This window comes from Rhea americana, unplaced genomic scaffold (genome assembly GCF_003343005.1).
Source record: "Rhea americana isolate MKP2758 unplaced genomic scaffold, rheAme1 scaffold_139, whole genome shotgun sequence".
Lineage (NCBI taxonomy): Eukaryota > Metazoa > Chordata > Aves > Rheiformes > Rheidae > Rhea > Rhea americana.
The window spans coordinates 1,585,516-1,607,243 of record NW_028185472.1 but is presented as its reverse complement, the minus strand read 5'-3'; the positions used below and the strand labels follow the sequence as shown (position 1 = coordinate 1,607,243).

The 21,728-nt window shown below is 40.9% G+C and overlaps 1 protein-coding gene across 2 annotated transcripts in view; it reads right to left on the bottom strand.

Annotated features, from left to right (window-relative positions):
• Positions 1 to 321: 321 nt before the first annotated feature.
• LRRC56 (leucine rich repeat containing 56) overlaps positions 322 to 21,728 on the bottom strand; it is a 65,458-nt gene continuing 44,051 nt past the window's right edge. Inside the window, exons 2-10 of one of the 2 annotated variants that reach the window (XM_085298457.1) lie at positions 18,863 to 18,983; positions 18,259 to 18,456; positions 13,487 to 13,664; positions 10,355 to 10,555; positions 9,007 to 9,071; positions 7,516 to 7,646; positions 6,372 to 6,559; positions 3,408 to 3,789; positions 322 to 2,668 (exon numbers count right to left, since the gene is read on the bottom strand). In XM_085298457.1, coding sequence (XP_085154583.1) covers positions 2,476 to 2,668; positions 3,408 to 3,789; positions 6,372 to 6,559; positions 7,516 to 7,646; positions 9,007 to 9,071; positions 10,355 to 10,555; positions 13,487 to 13,664; positions 18,259 to 18,456; positions 18,863 to 18,919 — 1,593 coding nt within the window. In that variant the 5' untranslated portion in view covers positions 18,920 to 18,983 and the 3' untranslated portion in view covers positions 322 to 2,475. The remainder of the gene's footprint in view (positions 2,669 to 3,407; positions 3,790 to 6,371; positions 6,560 to 7,515; positions 7,647 to 9,006; positions 9,072 to 10,354; positions 10,556 to 13,486; positions 13,665 to 18,258; positions 18,457 to 18,862; positions 18,984 to 21,728) is intronic. The other variant, XM_085298458.1, reaches the window with a different exon arrangement.

Here is a 21,728-nt window from a genome sequence, read left to right as displayed (position 1 = left end):
ATCTCCAAGTCAGCTCCGAATACTGCAGCCCTTGCAGTAATACTGACTGGACAGACAAGCCCTCAATTAATCCAAACACAGCTTTGAGTATCTGTCTTACAGTCGGTGGCTGTTTTGAAGGTCACATGCTGCCCGCACCCCAATAGTTATCAGTGGGGTATCTGACAGGAAGTTAAAGCAGGAAACTGAGCAGGAACACTTTAGATGAGGCCCTCAGTGCCTCTTATTTCTCACATATGAAAGCAGAGCTTGGGAAGGGGGGTTGCTGGTTCAGTTCTGACCTCAGGATCAGAAGAGAAGACTGGACAGACAGCAAGACAGTTTGTATTAGGGTCTCTTTTGATAGATAAATGGTGACAAAAAGCAGACAGAAGACTGCTCAAAAGACACCCAAACATATATTATTCAAACTTCTTTTCTGTTCTCCCTGTTAAGCAGCTCATAGTCATTTACCAATTCAAGGATAAAAATTCATTTTTTCTGATCATTTCTCCACATACTCTCACCCACCACAAAGAAGCTCCTTGCACCATATACAGACAGAGCCAATCTGTGTTTGCTGAGAAAAGAGCTCAGAGACATTTTTGAGAATAGTCTCCAAATCAGTACCCAGAATATTGCTTCTGCAAATGCACACGTGCAAAAAAGTCTAGCTGCCCAATTCTGATATACAATAACCCACTTATGCTTTTTCTGCCCCTTTGAAATCAAAGTATGCAACTTGAGAAGGAATATTTCCCTCTGAATGTCTGGAGAACACAGACCTACCATCACCCACTGATACTACCCTTGTTACAGAGAAGGGCCTAATTGTTACTAGTGCTGAGTGTCAGCAAGGGCTGAAGATTTCAAGCAGACAGGGAGAGTGCAGCGCACTTCTGAAAATTATGTTGCCACTTTCTTCTTTCTTTTACAAGGTCAGATTTTTTTTGCTCATGGTCAAGTGACGCTGTCAAAGAGTCAATTTTATAAAAGTCAGTTTAATGACACAGGCACAATTGTTGGGCAACATCTGACTGGAAATCCTTTCTGCATCCATAGTATTTCACGGAATCACACGGCACATCATTTTTAATGCTTTTGATGGCTGATTTCCTCAAGTGCCCACTGAGACTGTGCAAAGTGGCTTCCACCTCCAAACTGTTTTGTAGGAGAAACTGGTGCAAGTACACCAGGACAAGATGAAGTTTTGGGGCTTACGCTGTTATCCTGATTGTTTCCTTTAAGTTGATCAGTAGATAGATGACATCAAACAATTCATCAGCTCATCATGTAATTACTGTTTTATCAACTGATCAAAAATATATATAACATAGGAATTTAAATTAGAAAAAAAGTGATGATATTTGGCTTCAAACTGCACCAATAAAATTGTAAGGCCTAGTCATTTGGATCAGTATCTCACAGTTTGTGTTCACTAAAATAGCAGTTTTGAATCTCACCCAACTATAAAAAGAACACCCCGTGAAAAACAGGAGATGTTTCCTTACTCCCCTACCTCATCTCAGCTGCTGTACCATTTAAAATAATTTAATCAGAATTTGTAAAATCTATTTGATCTAAAAAGACCAGAAGCAGAAAATTTACTCTAATGGTATGTGCAAAGGAGGATCTGACACAACTTGTTTACACGTCATCTCTACTTATGAAATTCCAATACGCAATGTCTATCCATAGGCAATGAGAAAAGCCCTTCCAGGCAGCTTTTCAGAACAGATAAACATGTTAATGCTGTAACAAGCCACTTCTTCAGCATCGTCTCCCATAGCGATGTGGACAGCAGGAAAGCTGGATGATCATGAACAGGCTGAGCTCCCACGGGGCCATTGGCTCTGAAATCACTCAGGCTCCCTGCAGGCTGGATTATTCCTCTCCTAGAGACATGGGCAACGCACCTCTGCCTTGCAATATGCTCAGGTCATCGCCTTCCCTTGAACTCTTGTCTTTGTCCCTTGCATGTTAAACGTTTAGGACTGCAGCAGATACTATCAGGATCATTTCTTGACCAGGCTACTGATTGCAAAAGGAAATGCCTCATGTCCCGCACTTTCTCTGGCCCACTTTGGGAACTGCAGACTAAGCCCTGTCTAGTTTAGTATCATCACCTTACTCACAGTGACACTGCCCTTAATCACAGAACAGGGCATGATGTGAAAAAGTGGAAATATGCTAAGATTTGTTCTGTTTTAGTACATGAAAGCTGCAAAAATAACTGTGTTTTCTGTAATAAGAGGTTGATTAGCTGTTATGTTGATCAGCAGGTGCACTTTAAAGAAAGTACTTCTGACCAGCTGTAGCCTTAATTGAGGCAAATCATGCCATTTGTTTAAAGTGTTCTGCTTGCACAGCTCTGTGTTAAGCTTGCAGATGGAGTTGAAAGATAGCATCAATCCTTCAAACATAAGGAACGCATCCAGTGACTGGAGACTGTGCTGTGTGCATGGCTCCAACACACGTAGCCACATGGACAGTCTTCTAGGGCTGGGGAGTCTTGCTCTGAGATGTTGTTGGGACACTGGGTCTGTCTGGCAACTTCTGCAGCACAGCCCTGGCAGTCAGGGGCCAAACTGCATTTGTCAGCCCAAATCTCTCCATGCTTTTTGTGGATGAGTGTACAACTGGTTGGTGATGGCTGATCATTCTGGGTGCACTCTCATCCATGGTGGGCCTGGGGAAAAGAGAGAAACACTAAAGTGAAATTGCACTCCGAATCCGGGTGTCTGCACTCTCCCCATTGGCTCTCTCATCTCCCAACGTGAAAACTGAACCAAAAGCTTGCAGGATTGGGAGCAGTACAGCGCATACCACAGGGCATACCAAAATGTCATGCATTTTTAGTTCTGCAGTTCTAGTTCTTCAAAGAAGTAAAGAAATACCAATCTTACAATGAGAGGGTCCAGAAATGACCATGTTTATGTGTATACAATACTTACCTAATGCCTACATCATTTTCTAAAGGGCTCTATTTTCCAAAGTTTTTTCTAACATAAATTGATTCAAGTTGCAAGGGAAAAATATAGTGGCATGCTAGGAACTGGTTCTGGTATTTGCCCAAGGAGAGTCTTGAACAGGTAGTGTTACCAAAAACACTACCAGAGATCTACAGTAGACGTGGATAATGGCCCTGCATGGGAAACGTGAGTGGAGCAGAAAGGACGCAGGGAGATTCTGGGCAGTTATTCAAGAAAACACAGTATTTCCAACATTCAAGCTATGAGTAACATAAGCAAATGTTTCATTTAGCTTTGGAAGGACAAACATAACGGCCAGCATGAATAAAATGAGTTCTTTTTACAGAATAGGCAGGAGACTCCAGAGACAACACAAAAGTATGCTTTTTCCTGCCGTGAAGTCCCTTCTGTTTTTACTAGATATCCCATAGGGAGAGCTGCCAGCAGCACGTGTACCTGACACTTGATGATCCAACAGCTGCTGGTCCTGAAATAGGTCTCAGCCTGCCACTGCTCCCACCAGGCTGGTGCTGCCCTTGTGATCGGGAAGGGAAAGCCTCAAATACAGCAGGCGCACTGTGCAGGCTCAGGAGAGCAAGTTCCTCACCCATAGGCTCAGCTGAAGTTTCCTGACCAGCCCTTGATTGGCAAAGCTGCATCCACTGCCTGTCCTCCTCTTGACTGGGTATTTTTAGGCATCTTACCCTGTGGTTCCTCATTTTCCAGGGTCTTGCTGCAATACCCATTACAGATGCAGGCGAAGGGCTTTTTGGAGGAGAAGGAATTAGACAATAGTTTGGGTTGCAGAACACTGTCCAATCCTGAGCATGTGATGAATCTGAAAAATGGAAAAGTACAGTGATTTACAGGCTCACCTTACTCCTAAACAACTGACTCAGTAAGCAACAGGTTTTAGAGAACCCTGTGTGATGAAACTGGGTGGGCAGGTGCATCCTGTGGCACCTGGCGATGCTACCCTTGTTGGATTGCTTTCTCTGATAGCCATGGGTTTGTTTTACTTAGCGACCTCCCTGCCAGCACTGCTGGCAATGTGACTGCCAAGCATGCAAACAGCTCACAGGTTGTGCACAGCCTAAGAGGAACAGACTAAATCTCTTGATCTCACCTACTCTCCTGTCCCAAGGCAGGATCGGCCATACCTACATCATTCTGGACCAGTGTTTGCCCTGAGCTGTTTTAAATGCCTGAGGACTCCATCCACCTCCCCAAATTTCAAGATGCAAAAACAACTGCAGATCAGTGGAACTGAACTTTTTTTCAGATAAGGAGGCATAGGAATAAGGTTTTGAGATTACACTTAAAATTAAGGAAAGTGCCTGAATGTTAGGAAAATATTCTCCTACATACAGAAATAGCAGACTACCTGCTCTTCCTCTGGCTGTTCAAATTTTAGCCCATGAAATCCTCAGGTGCAACATGTAAGAAAAATCCTGTTGCTGACTTATGTACATAACATGTGCATGAACAAATCCTTAAAATCATTCTATATATAGCAGAGATCCAATTGCTTTTGTCTATTAAAAGAACTGACTGTACCTAACTGCCTGATGCGCAGAGTTCATGGTAGGAACACAATCTAAAGAATGCTTTGGGAGTACTTGTGCCAGCAAAACAYAGAGATGGAAAGTTCAGCTTTTTATCTCCTAATTGATTGAGATGTATTTTACTGCTTAGGAAACCATACAAATTCAATAGAAAGTTTGCACTAAATAGTTTCCACTGTACTATGTTTTAAAAATCTCTAAATTTGATGGGGGGTTTGTTTGTTTATTTTTAAGACTCTGAAAGACTGATACGCCTCACTCAAGAGCCTGAAATAACACTTCAAAACTTCTAAAACTTGCAGATTACATAGACCTGATGCTGCAAACACTTTTAAATAGGAATCCTTTTGCTCAAATGATTTGTTCCTTCCTGGTCAGAAGGATTATTTCCAGCAAAAATCCTACCATCTGAATCAGAAAATCACACTGGGCAGGACAGAGTTGTAAAGTTCAGTGCTGAGGCACTTAAATATAAATATTTCTACAAACCTTGCCCTCCAATACAGTCTCAGTTCTCAGAGATCAAGTATGTGCTTAACCATCTTGCTGAGTAAAGTCTATCAGTTGTGAAAGCTGCATCAGATATTTGCTTCTTAAAACATGTACGTCTATTAGTGACAGTGGACATCGGCAATTCTGTTCGTAATTACTTTGTATAAATCTTGGTTAGTGTGGCCAGTTACCTGTGATTTAGGGATCTGTTCTCTCCCCTCCCCTTAGGTACCACTAGATTTCCAACTACTCAATCAGTCTTGTAGTCAAATCCTAATAGCTCTAAAAAACCTCATCCATGTACATCCATTCACTTTTATAATCCTGCGGACTACGTCGCTAGCACACTCTGACACGTTTTGGGGCATTGTCTATTAAATCTAAAGAAAGCATGAGGTTATAATAAATCATATTCAGTCTAAGGAGATCATATTAAACGTAAAGAGATCATAAGATCATAATCAAAACTTGTGTGGTCATTGGAGGGTAAGCCATTTCTTCAGATTTTTCGAAACAGATTTTGTTCTTTTTAGGGTGATACTATTTATGCTACTGCCTATACACAGAGGCTTTTAAAATTTTAATTCTTCATTTCTCATTTTTAATGGATCCATTTTGTCCTTGAAAGAAATGTAAAAACAAAACTCACACACTAATATTTATTGAGGCAAAAAACTGCAATTATTAATTACAGAAATAGATTAAAGCCATCCTTTTCTACACTCCTCTACTTGATACAAATCATTACTAAAGTTTATGAGATCCTTAAACACAATATTCAACAAGTAACGAAGAGAGGGAACTTATGCAAGCACAATTCCAGAGAGGTCTTTGGCTTTGTTCCTAAGTTAAAGGACACACTTGTCTTTAAACTGTTTCCTGAATGTACCCCTTTGGATGCATGTCTTCCCAGAATTTACAGTTATCCAATTGAACCATAATCATTAATTCAGGCACTATTTGCATCAATATCAACCAGGGATAAAACATTACTCAATTGGAATGATAGTGTTCATACTCACCTGGCACTACCTAAATTAACTACAGAAATTAAAAGAAAGAGGCATGTCTTTACTCTAGACTGGATTCTGAACTGGGGTGAGATCAGCTTTGTTCCTCTTAATTCTGCTGATCTATGCTGAAATATTTCCGCTGGTGATTGACACAGCTGGCTCACCATATCCCACCTAAAAACTGGAATAGATTATTTAGAGTCTGGCTCTGCGATAACATTTCCAAATGACTGCTCTACAACACAGGAACCAAATTTCATAGAACATCATAGTTACTAATACATCTGTCTGAGAAAGGTTAGCAACATTTGTCACTACATGGTGCCAACACTTCCTCAGAGGATTGGTACCTGATGGTGACTGGGAAAGACAGGAATGAAAAGAATCAAGTGAAATCCTTTCAATGAGATCCTCATCATAGGTCTCCCTCAATTGATCTTCAGAGTTGTGAGTTAGGCTGCAGTCTTCATCTTCCTCATCACTAAGAGTTACCTTCAGTACTTGAGGGGACTTTTCTTGCTGAACCATTTGCAGGCACCTGAACAACATCAAGTGTTAACCTTTAGTTAGCCTTTGAGTTGTGAATACGCAGTAAGTCAAGTGCAGCTAGGTGTGGCCACACAGAAGCAAATACCAGGACAGTGGATTTAGTCACACCCATGGATTTTCCACTTACCTGGAAATATGAAATATCATTAGAAATGGATCATGCATCTAAGCTGCCCATGTCTGATTGTCTGAAAGTATCCTTAAGTTAACTAGTGAAACGGGACAGATAACATGCAGTGAAACAAGTTCACAGAAATAAAGCCATTTTCACCTCCAAAAAACTATCATCTGTCTATGAAACGGAGGAATCTCAATATGGTGTTCTTTTTCCTTTCAGCCTTCGGACTACTTCACAGACAGAAGACATGCAAAATAGAAGACAATCCTGCCATAAAGTGGTCTGATACAAAGACAGCAGCACTCTATTGGTAGACTTTGGAGGAAACTGCACGAAGCCAGGTGTGAAAGTCATCCTATCCATAAAGTCAGGCAAGCTGAACACAATAACCCCAAAAGACTTAATTCTACTTCCCTCTGAAATCAGTAGCAAAGTTTTCATTTGGTTAGGCCAATGTGATGCTTCTGAAAATCCTCTCCAACTCTCACTTCTTTCTATCTAAAGGTAAGCACTGATAGAACCAAGAACGTCCTACCAGTCGAAGTAATTCCTTGCACTTTCTAAGCAGGTAAGCTGCCTAAGCTACTCTTTAGCTTGCTCTAAAAAGAAGATAGGATTTTGTTTTCCTTTGTCTATCTCACAGATATTCCAGCAGAAAGAACTGCTCATAGGGCTATTGGCTATGTCTGCAGAGACAGGGAAGCTGAAGATGAAAGGGTATCCCATGAAACTGCCACCAGGTGGCCAAAGAGTTTATTTTATTATTAAGGCAGAAAATGAATACCTGTTTTACTGCATGACAGTCTACAGTTCTCTCTCAGTCTCACCGTTTATGCTTTTCTCTCCATACTCTCAGTTCAGTGAAGATATCTTCCTGGCTCAGATCTTCTTCTTCATTGCAGACATGAGGGTATTTGCCTCTCCAACTGCATAGTTTCAAAGGGCTCACCGCAGGTGGCTAAAAAAATAACAGAAGTTGTCTTGAGAACCTCAGAAACTCTGTCCAGCTCAGTGTCTAGGTTGTGAATTTTAGAAGGCAAAACTTGCTGTTCCTCTCAAGTTTTCACATCACTCCTCACCATTTTCTTGCTCTTCACTTTAAAAAGCTCTGTGCCCCAATCACACAATGCACCACTACATTTGTAGGAATGCAGATTTGTGGGAAGAACTCAGGGTGGCAGTAACAAAAATCTTACTTATACCCCAATGTTGTATAGTTCTCCTTTAAATAGGCCTGACAGTGTAACATCTATGTCAGTATGCATATTAAGACCAGTAACACAGAACTGATCAGTTCTCTTTTACATTCTACTTTATAACACACAGTAATTCAACCAAAAGGTCAATTTTTTTTTTCAAAAAAGCTTCCACTGTTTGGGCAGCAGCAACAGAGAAAAAAAGAGAGGGCCACATTTATTCTAGTAGTCCTTTTATCATTTTTTGTTAGCATTAAGTAAAGCTGCAGACAGTGTCGTGATGCAGATGCCTTATACATGCAGTTTCCCTAATGTACAAACTTTGCCTTTATATTCATTTAGTCAGTAGGAACAATCCTGTAGCACTAGCAACCTGAATATTTATGCTGACGTCAAAAAAGTACCGATGAAAAATCTTTTGCTTTATAGATGTTATTCAAAAATGGCCATATCTTGCAATCCTGCCTCGCATTTTGTTCAGGCAAGATGATATGAAATGCGTCACCAGCAGTTGATGCGATTTTCATGTGTTTCTTTACAGTTGATGGTTTTAATTCCCTCTGATGAAAGAAACAATTCTCACCACTGTTTATTTCTATGTTTCCAAATTGAAAATGCAGAGAACACCCTGGTGATATTTTTATTCAATGACACAATACTGTTCATCAGGTTTTGGCTGCCACTCCTCTCCCAGATTTCTATTGTCCTTCTCAGACAAGAGACATGGAGAAGTTCCACCTCCCTCAGTTAGGGCAAGGAGTCCCTCAGCTATATGTCTCAAGCTCATGAATCATTATGTGTTTTCTCCCATTCTCAGGATCACCTGAATCTTTTCCTCCCACAACCTTCTATGGCAAAGAACTGGGGTACTAACAGTGCCTTGGATCCATCCTATTCTCTTCCTGCAATTTGTTCATTTTTCTGGGTTTGGCTTTTAGTACTAATTGCCCTAAATTTGCATTTGGAAGCTCATGGCATGTCTGTGAGGGAACACAGAGTGGGAATTACCCCCTTCAAGACTCATCCTCTTCAAGACCACATAAATGACAGTGGGAACTCAGCTTATCACAGGGTTTACATGGGTGGCCTGGCAGGAACATGTAATATACAAGAAAAACATACACCTAGCTTTTGTCTCCTTGCACGAAGGGCTTTGATGGGGTTCCCACATATAACTTGACTGAGTCCTAGGAAAAAAGGAACAAAGAAAATACTTTACTCCCATGTACAATAAATTTTGCTGTCTTTGAAATCAGTCAAAATCATTTCCTAGATATAGAAGGATGTAATATTTCACCATGTAGGTTCACAGTCTTAACTGAGATGGCCTGACACTGCTGTCAGGAGCAGCAGTTTCTCTGTTTCTACCAGAATCTGTTTTCTCCTGCTCCTGCCCTGCCTCCTCCACTGTGCTAGTGCTAACGCTTGTATGGCCACACGGTAAGCCAGGTCAGGCAATAGATTCAAATTAATACACTTTTTAAATTTTGTTAGGTTGTTTTTCAGCTGGATCTCTACCATAATCATGTTCTCTATGTGATCATACAAATGCTTGTGCCAAAACAAGAGACAAGGTAGCACAGGGACAGGAAGAAATAGTCAATGTTGGGTGGAGCTACATCTTTTGGTAGTGCCAGCTATCTAAAAGTGCATGTAAAATTATGGTCTCATTCCCTGGCAGGCTGGACTCAGTTTCCATTCACTTTTCTGAAAATGCACTCAGTTGTCAACACTGCATTGCTTCATCAGATTCATACTGCCAAGTCCTACCTATAGTGGAGAACTGAGGTGGGACTACCATTTAGGGAGAAACAGCCCACAATGCTAGGAGAGCGAACACCATCTCCCCACCTAACCTGCATTCAGAGAGCTGACAGAATTGCAGAATCAAGGCATTCTCAGGAACCAGGCAAGAATGCCTTGGGAAGTGTAAAATAATAGAAGTGACCTCCCTTCCCACCTAGTTGTCCCCAGGAATTCAGCCAGCAACTCCCAGGGATATCTTTGTTTTCTACTTTAATTTCCTTGCCCTTTGTCATGCCTTTCTAGGACTATTTTGTCTGGATCGTGTTTACATGACTGAACAAAGTGTGCCCAGATTTTTTCATCTAAGCTAGATTTTAGTGAGCCTTATAAAGGTTGCTGTGTAACTTAAGGGAAATCAGAACAGTCAACCTCAACAAGGGAGTGCCACTGCAGCATGTGGCTGTCAAGAGACAGAGCAGCGTAAAATCTACAGGGCAATGCTGAGGGGGAGAGATGCAGAAGGCTTCCACTTTACTGCAGGGGAAAATGAAAGAACACTCAGGCTAGAGCAGTAAGCTTCATGCTAAAAAAAAACCCTATGCTGAACTTGATGTAGCAGCAGCATGGTGGGTGGTATCCAAAGCCCAGGCTTTCATCAGCACTAATAACATAAGAAGGAGGCGAAGGTGTGGGAAAGAACAGGATTAAAAAATACATATATTACCATGTGTCAAATCACTGGAGTCATCTTCCAGAAACAGGCCATTAGAAAGAGTGGGATCTGGAAGAGGACAGCCACCATACGGCAGATGGGCATTGCTGGCTCGCCCTGCATAAGCAGGCCATTGTGCAGTCCCGGGTCTGGAAGTTGTGGGGGGTCTTGGACTGGATCCAGACTGCCTTGCTACTGCCCCAAGATACGAATCTGAAAGATTTCACTAGTGTAAGCACAGTCATGCAGGATTTAAACCATACCGTCATTGTACACTGCCTTACCTCTCCATGCTTGGAGTTGTGAAGGATGGAGAAATATCATTACTATTGTAAGAAACACACCTGAACTGGGCAAGCCTGGAAACAGGGTGCTTGCTCATACCGCACACGATCTCGCCCAGTTACCCTCTGGAGACAGCATTATCTGAAGTCACTCAACTAAATCAGAGTCCCTCTCCCTCCTCATCCCGCTTCCAGGTGCCAGTGACCTGCTGCTGGCTGAGGAAGTGGTCAGGAACAGGTCTGTGCCCACTGGCAGCCTCTGACTGCCACACAGCCCAACCTGGACGTGTCCAAACGTCTGCTATTTCCCCTGCCTCTCATTTGCTGCCCACCTGCCCTCACAGCCCCAGGGGAACCACTATAGGCGATCTCCCTCTTTTGACACAGGTGCAGTCCAGTCTTCAGGTCTTAAAACATACAGCTTAAGTGCACAGAGACACTGCAGATGGTAACAGCCACCTTACCACAGCCAATAGTCAATCAGAACAAACCATGTACTATGAATTATGGAAATTTGTGAATTGCAGTGACAGATTTTTTCAAAGTTGCCTCAGAGACAAATATTTGCTCTACCACAGAAAGAAAGATGATAACTGAGTTTTCATAAAACTACAGGCCAGAATGGATTATACAAAAGCCAGCGAAGGCAGACATATCCTTGAATTCTTACCTGCACGACTGCACACAGTTTTGGGAGCAGTACACATCTGTAAGAGCAGCATGTGCAGTCAATATACCATAGGAGAGTAACTTGCATTTCCATTCCTATATGAATAGCTTGCTTTTTAAAGTGTTGAGCACCTAAAAGCTCCACAGTGGAGCAATCAGCACAGTAATAATATGGCTATTTCTTTAAGAGTTCAGTGTTGGGGACCTTTAAAATATCTTAGCCACGGTATTAACACAAAACCATGAAATACACAGCACATGCAAAGTACTTGAATCAACATTGCTATTGGGAAGAAAAAGAATATGGGGATGTCTGAACCTGACCATGTAAACTCATCAGTTCATTGCTGAAGGTGAAAAGGTAAGTCCGGTTATACTACAACACAACAAAAATTGAGAATTTTTTGCCAGTTCCCTGTTGCTTCTGTTGACCAGCTATATCAATTAGAACCATAGCTGATGCTGCTAAAGCAGGATCACCAAGGGATCAGATTTTAATGCATTTTTTTCCTACCGTAACTATTATTACAGCTAATGATTTGGACCCATAGGGATTAAACAAAGGACAAATGTATATAGTTATTCCAAAACAAAGTAAATTTTTAATGGAGTACAGTTGGCAGGCATACCACAACTGCAGGGGTCGGGAAGCCAACTGCCTTGCCCACACTAATGGGAAGCAACAGGAGAAGTTATAGGAAATACTCTGTAATATTTAATGGTATGAGGTAAAGTGCATGTGGCATGATATGTAAAAGCAGGGACATCTGAACTATAACCAAGGCTACAAGCAGGGGAGCAACAGATTTATTTGCAAACCATTTGCTGTATACTAATGAATGTAATGGATTTAATCACAAAAGTATTTTTTTAAAAAAAGGAATAGATCTATTACCAGATCATACAAGCTCAGTTGCTAGGATGTAGCTGCCATCAAGAGATGATAACCAAACTGCCTTTCCTATTATTAAACTGGAGTAGGAAATCCTGCTACAACCAAGCTACATGGGATTGACAGCTACCATGGAAAGGGTTGAGAACAGCTGTTGTTGAAACATTCACATCCAAGCTGGTGCTCCTTTCAGTCATGCAGAATAAATGCTAAGTACTAGATTCCCAGCTAATGCAAAGATCTGCTTGATGCTTTAGGACTCACTTGCATTTTTCTGATATTGGTGCCCAGCATAGGACAGCTTTCATTTAATTCTGTAACCTCAAAGCTCAATTTGGGAAGAAATAACCAGACTGCAGTCCATTCTGTCTGTATTCCTTAGCTCAGCACAAGAACTACCGTGACAGCTGATGTTTCCTCACCACATGAGCCCCCTCCACCAGCTGGTTAAAAGCAGCACTAAGAATATGCAGCAGGTTGTAAAAAAGTCTCACTCAGCTTAGTGAGAACTATGCAACATTACTGTCTACATTTAAACAAGTGCTGAAAGCTAAAGAATACCATCAGAGGTGCACATGAGTTCTGCTCCTCCTTGCAGGACTACAGGACTCTAAGACTATCCTTGGACTTGGCAACTGCTAGGGGCTCAATGGCCTTGCTGGCTGCCAGGGTAGCCTGAATGGCTGTGGAGCTAAGGTGCCAAGCCTGGTGAGCCTAGTGGACTCACCAGAGTCCACCCTCATCAGCACCTGAGTCCTGGCATTAGCATCAACCCATCTAAAGCTGTGTGCAACCCTTGCTAAGCACAGATCTCTTTCTTTAGCAGAGCAAGCCCATCAATGATTTCAGCGCTTACTAACAGCCTGGTCCACTCTTTGCAGGTTTCCCAGAGGACAGGCAGCTTACATGCTTGCTTACAAGGCACTGTTACAAATGTTCAAAATTTAAATGGATAGAGCACATCTCAGACAAAAGGGAGCCTAATGACCTTCTTAGGGCCACAGATAAGCCATGCACTAGGGACAAGGATTGGGCACAGCTAGGAAGAAAGGCCGAGCACAGCCAGAATGAACGTACAGAACAGTGATCAAAAGTTTGAAGTGAAAATACAAGGTGAAGATGATTCCTGAACCATGTTGAATTCCAACTTTCTCGTTTCCCCAGTAAAAAAGATGACGTTCTTCTCCCTGCCCTGCCCCCACTATAATGAAGTCTAGCTCTGAAGAGACCCGCTTGCTCTTCATCTCTCCTATTCACACACAACACGAAAAATTGACCCCCATAGGAAACTTGACATACCTGACCATGAAATATCTCCAGCTAAACCACCTTCCTTGATGGATTCCTTGATGATTAGCCAGTCCTCATTCATCTTCTTAGAAGGAGGGATGACAGTCTGGCTGGCTGGTATTTCATCCAAATATTCCAAGTGGGGAATGAGTTTTTTCACTTCAACTCTATAATTATAATCTGGTCTCTAGAAAAAATGAGAGAGTTGTCAATTGAACAGTTTATTCAACAGACTGCCGACTTCTACCAGTAACACAGCAGTGTTCAATTTGCCTGATTGTCACATAACTTGAATTGCATCTAAAAGGTAAACCTGCCCACTTCATTCAACAGAAATAAACATAATCAGGAATTACTTTTCCACTGTGCTTTCTCTTGTAACTGCAACTCAAATTGTTTGTGAACATGTCCCGAGTGGCACAAACATATCCCCACCCCAAAGGCTCCTTTGCTGTTTATTTACTGGTGACCTTGGTATTTCTTTGTATCACGTATGTTGTACAAAACTGAAGAAGACCACTGATGTCCATAGGAACCCTGACCACCCACACCACGTGGCCAACCCTTTTCCCTGGTTTGGGAGCACATCCATAAACGAGCTGTAGTGAATGAGCTGCACTGTTTGTCTGGGACAGTCTTCAGAGTTTCCAAGTATCATTTTGTATGATGTTAGAAGAGATGATATATTTTAAATCATGCTTTCCTCTGCAAGAGGCTGCATACCAACCACAGGTGCACAAGAGACTAAAACCTACTGTACTTGGGTTTCTTCTGAGCACTGGGAAAGCTACATACCACTCCAAAGCACATGGGCTCACTGTGGACAGAATGGGTGCAGCTAACTGCATATCACACAAAACCATTCCCAAGCACTTCTCAATGCCTGAGGTCGCTGAACAGCAAGGTCAGTCAAGAACAGTTTTAACTATGCTCAGAGCACACTGTGAATTGGGTTATTTTGGTGGATTCTAGCACTAGAAAGACACTGCCATGTGGTACCATTGTCTCTGGGAAAATTTTGCAACACCTCAGGGCAGACTGGGTCAAGCAGTTTTGCAATGGAAATATTTTCAGTTAAAATAGTCTAAGATTAAAAAAAGGCAGCAAACAGTGATGGTGATCTCACACATTTCTTTTTACTTAAAGAAAGTATAAAGCAAGAATGCACTGCTAGAGGCAGAATATGAATGGCTTCCTTAAACACTAACAGCTACGTATAAATCAGTTGTTTGATCCTGATAAATGTTATGTTTCTTACAATATTATATGCAATAGCAGAAAACCGCAGAAAGCTAAGTCTTAATTCAATACGGATTTGTCACAAACAGAAATCTTTCTGTGGTACCTGGACTGCTATGCACTCTATCCCTCCACATCATGTAACACCAAGGCTGGCAGAAGGAAATTACCAAAAAAAGCATTTATTTGTTGGCTGTTAAGAAGTGGCAGACACCAAACTCCTCTAACTTGGCCTTTAATCCTAATTTAGAAAAGGGGTCAACCAATCACCATGCCATCACGCACCACATGTACTCTGAACAGTATCTGGGCTACAGCCAATTTATAGCCATGTGCTGTCTGAGTGAGGCATCCTGTTACACTCATGTTACATTACTGCAACAGAGGCTGCAGAATTTATCACCAGGTTGTTGCTTTCGGTCTAGATAACAGAGAAAGATGAGCTCATCTAAAAATCAAATTACAGAAAGCAAGCAGGCAATCTGAAGAAAGAACAATAAATCTAGCTGGACCGTTCTGTAGATAAAAAAGTAAATAAACAAGAGGGCTTTTACAGAGCTGTAGTATGGGGTACAATACAATAAGGAGCTTGAGGATAAAAGCTAGCCACCTAGTGCACAAAGTCCACATGTATCCTTTTCTATGTTTCTGGTGATTTTTCTATACCCTGAAGAACTGTGAACACCATAGTTGAAAACAAGACAGTGATAAGGCCCACAGAGAAGCTCTGAGTAGCTGAGGACAAGGTAGGCTCTGTAATCACCCCAAGGCTGAGCAGCTTCCCAACACAGGGACTACGTGGGAAACAGCAGGTAATTTACAGTTTGACTATTTTATGGCACAAGGAAAAACATATCACTGCAGAGAGCGTCCCACAAAATTCTGGCCCGCATTTGAATGCAACTACTTGAATAAAAACAGAGGCAGCCATCCAGCATAAAAATGGCAGTAGGACACACATTGCTCCTCTCTGAGGTCTGGTTGCACTGCAGCATCCCACAAATTCTGATTTCTTCAGCTAAACAAGTCAAGGGCAACTATGACGTAACCCTATTACAAACTTGTACCAGTTCAAAGTATGAAGGAAAATGTATAATACTTTATTTTGTATTCCAGAGAGGAAAATTATGATAACTAAAGTACTACCTTGTGCTTCTCCCTTTACTGAGGGGTATGATCAGGCCAATAATTACATCAAAAAATTGCCGATAAATGTTCAGATCTAAGTGTGAGGATTTAAAATATCTACATTTCTACTGTACAACTGAGTTTTAGAGACAATACCTCAGTTTTCAAGCTTAAATCCAGGAGACGTATCAAAGCCAATCTTTCATGTGAATGAATTGCAGGGGTATGATTACTCAAATAAAGCAGGAAGCAATGGAACATGGCACAGTGGAAGCACAGTACCAGCTCCTAGTCTGCTTTCTTACCTCTGCAATATCAGCTCATTACGGTGCCATTAGGGGATGTGCCATTCTTGGAAACTACTGTATATTACATACTTATGTCTGTATGTGTGAGTATGCATAATCTTCCAGAACACCTCAATGATTATATATAGCATACTTTGTTATAAAGTATCATCTGATGATATGCATTTGATGCTAGGTGAACAAAATGAGGAACAGTCTTATTTGACCAAGTTTCTTAAACTCTGATTTTCCTGATTACCTTTTCAGTAAATGCAAAAATGCTTATTTTTATATCCCAAACATGTTTTCTGAAGCAGACAAAAGTGAAATAGAGTAAGGTAGATAATAGCTTTGAGTCTGTTTATTAAATYTCCCTTACTTTTTTTGTTGTGCACCCTGAAACACAAAGCAGATCATGTATTATGTTGTTTTTGTCTTTGTAACACAAATAATCTCATGTCCTTACCAAAACACCTCCACAGACCTGATTCTACGGACTGCAAATAGTGAACCACTGTATTTTTTATCTTCAGCTTTTACAAATGTCTTTTTTGACATTTTATTTTAACCTTTTAAAGGGAAAGGACAACAATCAATTCTTACAGCCTTTCCTAGTAATCACAAGAATTCTTTTTTCTGACAATTCAACTTTTGAATGTGGTTAACCTGGAACATCTGCTGTTGGCATGCAGATCTCTCCCACAGAAACATCAAAGTCTTTTGAGAGGAGAGTTATCCAGTTAAAACATCACAACTGGCACATCCCATGTGCCAGTCTAACTTGTGCTAAGATCCCTACAGGCTAGAAGGATCCATTCAGCTGGGTCCCTGTCCTTGCTGCAGAATTGTGATGAAGGAGAATGTGGTCTTCTATTTAGATTCCTGTTTGCACTGCAGGCAGTGGGAAGAGATGCCTACTGTACAAATTATAAGCAGCCTTCTCCTGGTTTTGGCACTGGCTGGACCTCAGGAAAAGGCCCATGCAATTATGTCAAGAGGAAATCCTATGCCTGTTCTAGGGGAAGTCACAGTACTCTCCAGACTGCTCAATTTGCCTATGGCAGACACTACTTCCATTACAGATGGGAACTAGTTTTGTTACAGCCTAATCAATTTTTATTGCCATGGATTTCTCACGCAAGGCATGGAGGAGCTGGCATCCTGCAGCAAATTTCAGCATTTTTGCCATTGAGCTTCCAGATAACAACTAAAAGCTGTCCCACTAGCCCATCTTGACACAATCCAGGGCAACATGTTCTAGTGACCCTGCATGAGCAGGGAGGTTGGATGAGATCATCTCCAGAGGTCTCTTCCAACTTCAATCATTCTGCTATTCTGTATCTGTGCCATTCCTGAACAGAAAGGGAAGTGATGTGTTCCTGGGGGGAACTGAACTATTTTTGCCCCTAAATTAACATTTTTGAGAAGAAAATTCTTCAGGATAATGAAGAAACTGAAAGGCTAAGTCATCAATCTTTCAGAATCCCATTTCATTCTGTTACGAACAGAGCTTGGGTGGCCACCTGTTGGAGGCCAGAGCTGTCTGCGGACTGGGACAGTCTGAGATCAGGGTTTTGGCTAGCTAGTATGGAGACAGAGAACTCTGTTTGGGAACAGTGGCAGAAAGAGGACTGAGAAAATAATATTTTCTTGCTAAAAACAGAGTAAATAAAAAAAATTAAAAAGAACATCCAAAACTGAAAAGCCTGCCCTCTGATTCGTGGTGACCTAGGAAAGGAGCTAGGCTGATTATAAAAAGCAAGAAGAAATTCGATCTGCAATTCTGACAGATACGGTATTAAACAGTTAAGTGTTAAGCAATATGTGTGGGAAGTACCCTTGAAAAAACAGCTGATTCCAGTTTAACCTTATTATCACAGGTTGGAAGACGCACATTGTTCAGGAACAGGCCTCACTCCTCCCAGTTCTCCTTGTATTTTACGGTCAAATGTGGCCAATACCCACAAGAGGACCTTTCAAAAGGTATACAAACGAAAGATGGAAAAGGCATCCCATGTCATCGCTCAGAATCATACAACAAGAAGATGCACTAACATTTCTCATTTTCAACTCAAAATAGAAAAGCACTGGAAAAATTAACACAGTGAGTTCAAACCAAATTCTCACCTCTGCAGACTCTGCATTTGGCTTCAGACAAATAAGGTTGCCCTCCACTGTCAGGCTGCTCAGTTTGTAACAAAGTCCCAGATACAGCATCTGGTTGATGTCCTCAATATTGTTCCCTTCCAAGTCCAAAACCTCAAGATGTTCCAACAAGCTCAGTTGGCTCAGGTCACATATATTGTTATAAGCTATGTAGAGTTCCTCAGTAGAAGTAAACAGGAGAGGTAAACCACAGGTTTGCACAAGTAACATTCAAGCTTTACTAAATATTTTTTATTCTTTGAGATATTACATGACACAGATTGAATTTAGCACATTAGCATGGACATAAAATTTTTCAAGACTGGCCAGTGCTACCTTAAGTAAGTAGGGCTAAAGTGGAAACAAATGCTATACCTGTATTAGGCATTTTCAGCATCAGAACTAAATGTTACAACTCATTTTAAAAAATACTGTAGGATCTTTTAAACTAATACACGCAAGTCAGAGTGCTCAATCAAGGTCCTTCAGAAAATCAAAGAGTGAGAACAAGGATTACAATTACAGAGAAGAGTATCACTGAAAATAGTCATGAGATAATTGTTTCTCAGGACACATCTATACTTACTTTTAGAGAGCTGCAGGAAGAGATCCCATCTAAATCTGAGAGCCCACAGCAAGCCATCCATAGGACATGGAGATGGGACAATGTGGTTCCAAGGTCCCTTATGAAAGAAACAATTCAAGCTCTGTTTGACAAGACAAAGACACTTGAGACATGCTTTCTCCCATGCCTGAGCCACTGCTACTTTCTTCAGATCACATGTTGTTTACAGGACAGAAATGTTATTAAAAAATTTCACTTCCAAAGGTGGAGAATAAAATTATAAAGCGAATCTCTTTCCCAGACATCTTTGTTCTCATATGACAACAGATTGTTCCAATTCAGTTTGTTGAAAATTCTTCGAAGAGCTACATCTTGGTGATTCTTTCATAAATTTCAAATAATTGCTAAGAACTAAGTGAGGCATGTTTATGCTGGCACCATTTACTCTACACATATAACCCAAATTAACATACTTGAGCTGACTGCACAGTCCATTATTTGGATCAGCAGAAAATGATAAACGGTTCTATCCTACCTCCCCACCATTTAGGTCTAGCATAAAGGATCTTTTATATGGATTCCAAACTTTCTGATCCTGATCCAGAAACGGACATACTCACCTGCCTAATTCCATGCATGTGGAATGTCCTACTAACTTTGCAGAGGTATAGGCGTAGGTGTAGAAAAAGATAATGCAAAAATGGTGGCAAATCAAACTGGGGACTTAACTGTCTTCCATCTTTTTTAACATTACATTGCATAAGGCCAACTTTGTATTTCTAAAACAAAATATAATTCTTTTACCAAATCTCAAACCTATCACAGTAACATAGCTCAGAATTCCTTTCTCTAGTGGAGACCTCAGACTATCTGAATAATAAAGAACTACACAGTGGGCAATTAAAGACAAGAACAGTTTACCAGAGGTAGAGACTAACCTGGTGTTCTTAAATCGAGATTCTTGGACTTCAAAAATGTGGATTAGTTGTCTTTAATAATATATACTTTAATGCACTTTCTAGGGAAAATTGCAGAAGATAAAAGAATATGGTGATGGGGTCCCTTCTGATTTTGGAATACATTAACAGTTCCCTTGTTCATGTCTTCTCTTTATGGGCCATGGGGAAAAAGAACAGCTTTGCATTGCTCTCAGAGTGCATCTTGCAGGAAAAAAAGACTAGAGACAAGCCAGATGCTGCAGAGATGTTGTACAGCCAGTTAATTCAAGAGGTGGGCAAAGAATGCTTTTACAAGCTGAGGTAGAGGTTCTCTTGTCTGTGCTTTTTGATGTTTTTGTACTGTTTGTGAACACCGTGGACAAACCAGGTCTGCAAAAGGGACACTGCATAACATAGACTAATGCATTGACACATCAAAAAAAAATCCCCAGATGCCTGTCTGATGGGATCAGCCAAATATAGGGTTAAAATAGTGTTTCTAAGATGAAATAAACAGGTATTTGGGATTTTAACCCTTCTGACTTACAGGGTATGGTTTGTTCACAGAGATTATTTAGATCTATCTTGCTTTTTCAGTTCCTTACCACTGCAGGAGCCTCAAGCACTGATACTGCCTTAGGATCACCTCTTCCCTGGCTGCAGCAGTTTAGACTCACTCTGGTTGAAGAAAGTACACTGGACATGCTATGTGGTGCTTTAGATAAAGTTTTATAACCCTTGAAGTACAGACAATTAGGATAGCTGATCTAATGTTGCCTCATGGCCTGAAATTTTTATTGTTTTCCCTTCTGGGGCATCATATTTACTATACACTCCCCAGATGCAGTCATATAAAATCTCAGTCATATGACACTTCTCTTTCTGCCTAAGGCCACTCTGTGTTACAGGCATAAAATCTCAGCTGCCGTAAGCTCCAACTCCTCTGCTGAAGTTTGTGTATCTAGGCAATGTGCCTCTACAGAAATAGGACATAACTATCTGGTACCAAGACACAAGGATAAAGTAAGCCACAGACACATAGAAATTCCCTTCACGTATAAATATAGTTCTTTCTGCAAGCTTACTTACCAGTTTCTGCTGATGTCATTTGCTACCCAGTCCCTTAACCTGCAGGATAATAGGGAATACTTGCAGTTTGCATTACTGTAGCTGTGACCAGATAGGCCCCTAATATTGCAGCTTGTCACATTTTTTTCCAATAACTTATTCAAGCTTGCCTATCCTGAATGATCATAAAATCCCTGTACATCATTGTGTGCAAAGACCTCATAAATGATCTTCTAGGGACTCTTTACACTCTACATAATTTTTAAAGAAAACAAACATTGGATCTAAGTCTTTCTTAAGGAACAGATGCCTCCCAAAATAATATTTACCCAAGTTTATTATTAGATTTGCAAGCTGCATGCCTATAAGAGAGAAATTAAATCAAATTTTAAAAGCAGAACCTACCATAAATCAAGGCCAACATACCCATAAGCTCAAATATGACAGTTCTGACTAACATGAAGAAAGTATATTGCTGATTTCATGACCCACTTAAGGCACTGATCAGTTTCTCAAATTCCAGGCTAGTTTTAGTGTAGAATTTTCTTTTCATTAAGCTGCTGGACACAGGGAAATACAAGCGGTCACTTATTTTCATACTGTTAAACAAGTGCTTCTGAAAAAGGCTCTGTGTATTAAGCCAGCAAAACTGAAGACCATACCTGATTCCTTCACCTTTTTTTTTTTTTTTCTGGTCTGGGTTGTCTCTCTCTCTCTCTCTTTGCCCCCCCCCCCCTTTTTCTTTGTCTTGTACTTCCTAACACAATGTGTTTTGCCACAAAAAAGTTTCATGCTGCAATGTGAACACTCTCAAATCAATTCCAGTCCCATTCACGGACAGTAGATTTGACTCTTCTGTAGCCAACTTCGGTGTAAGTCAG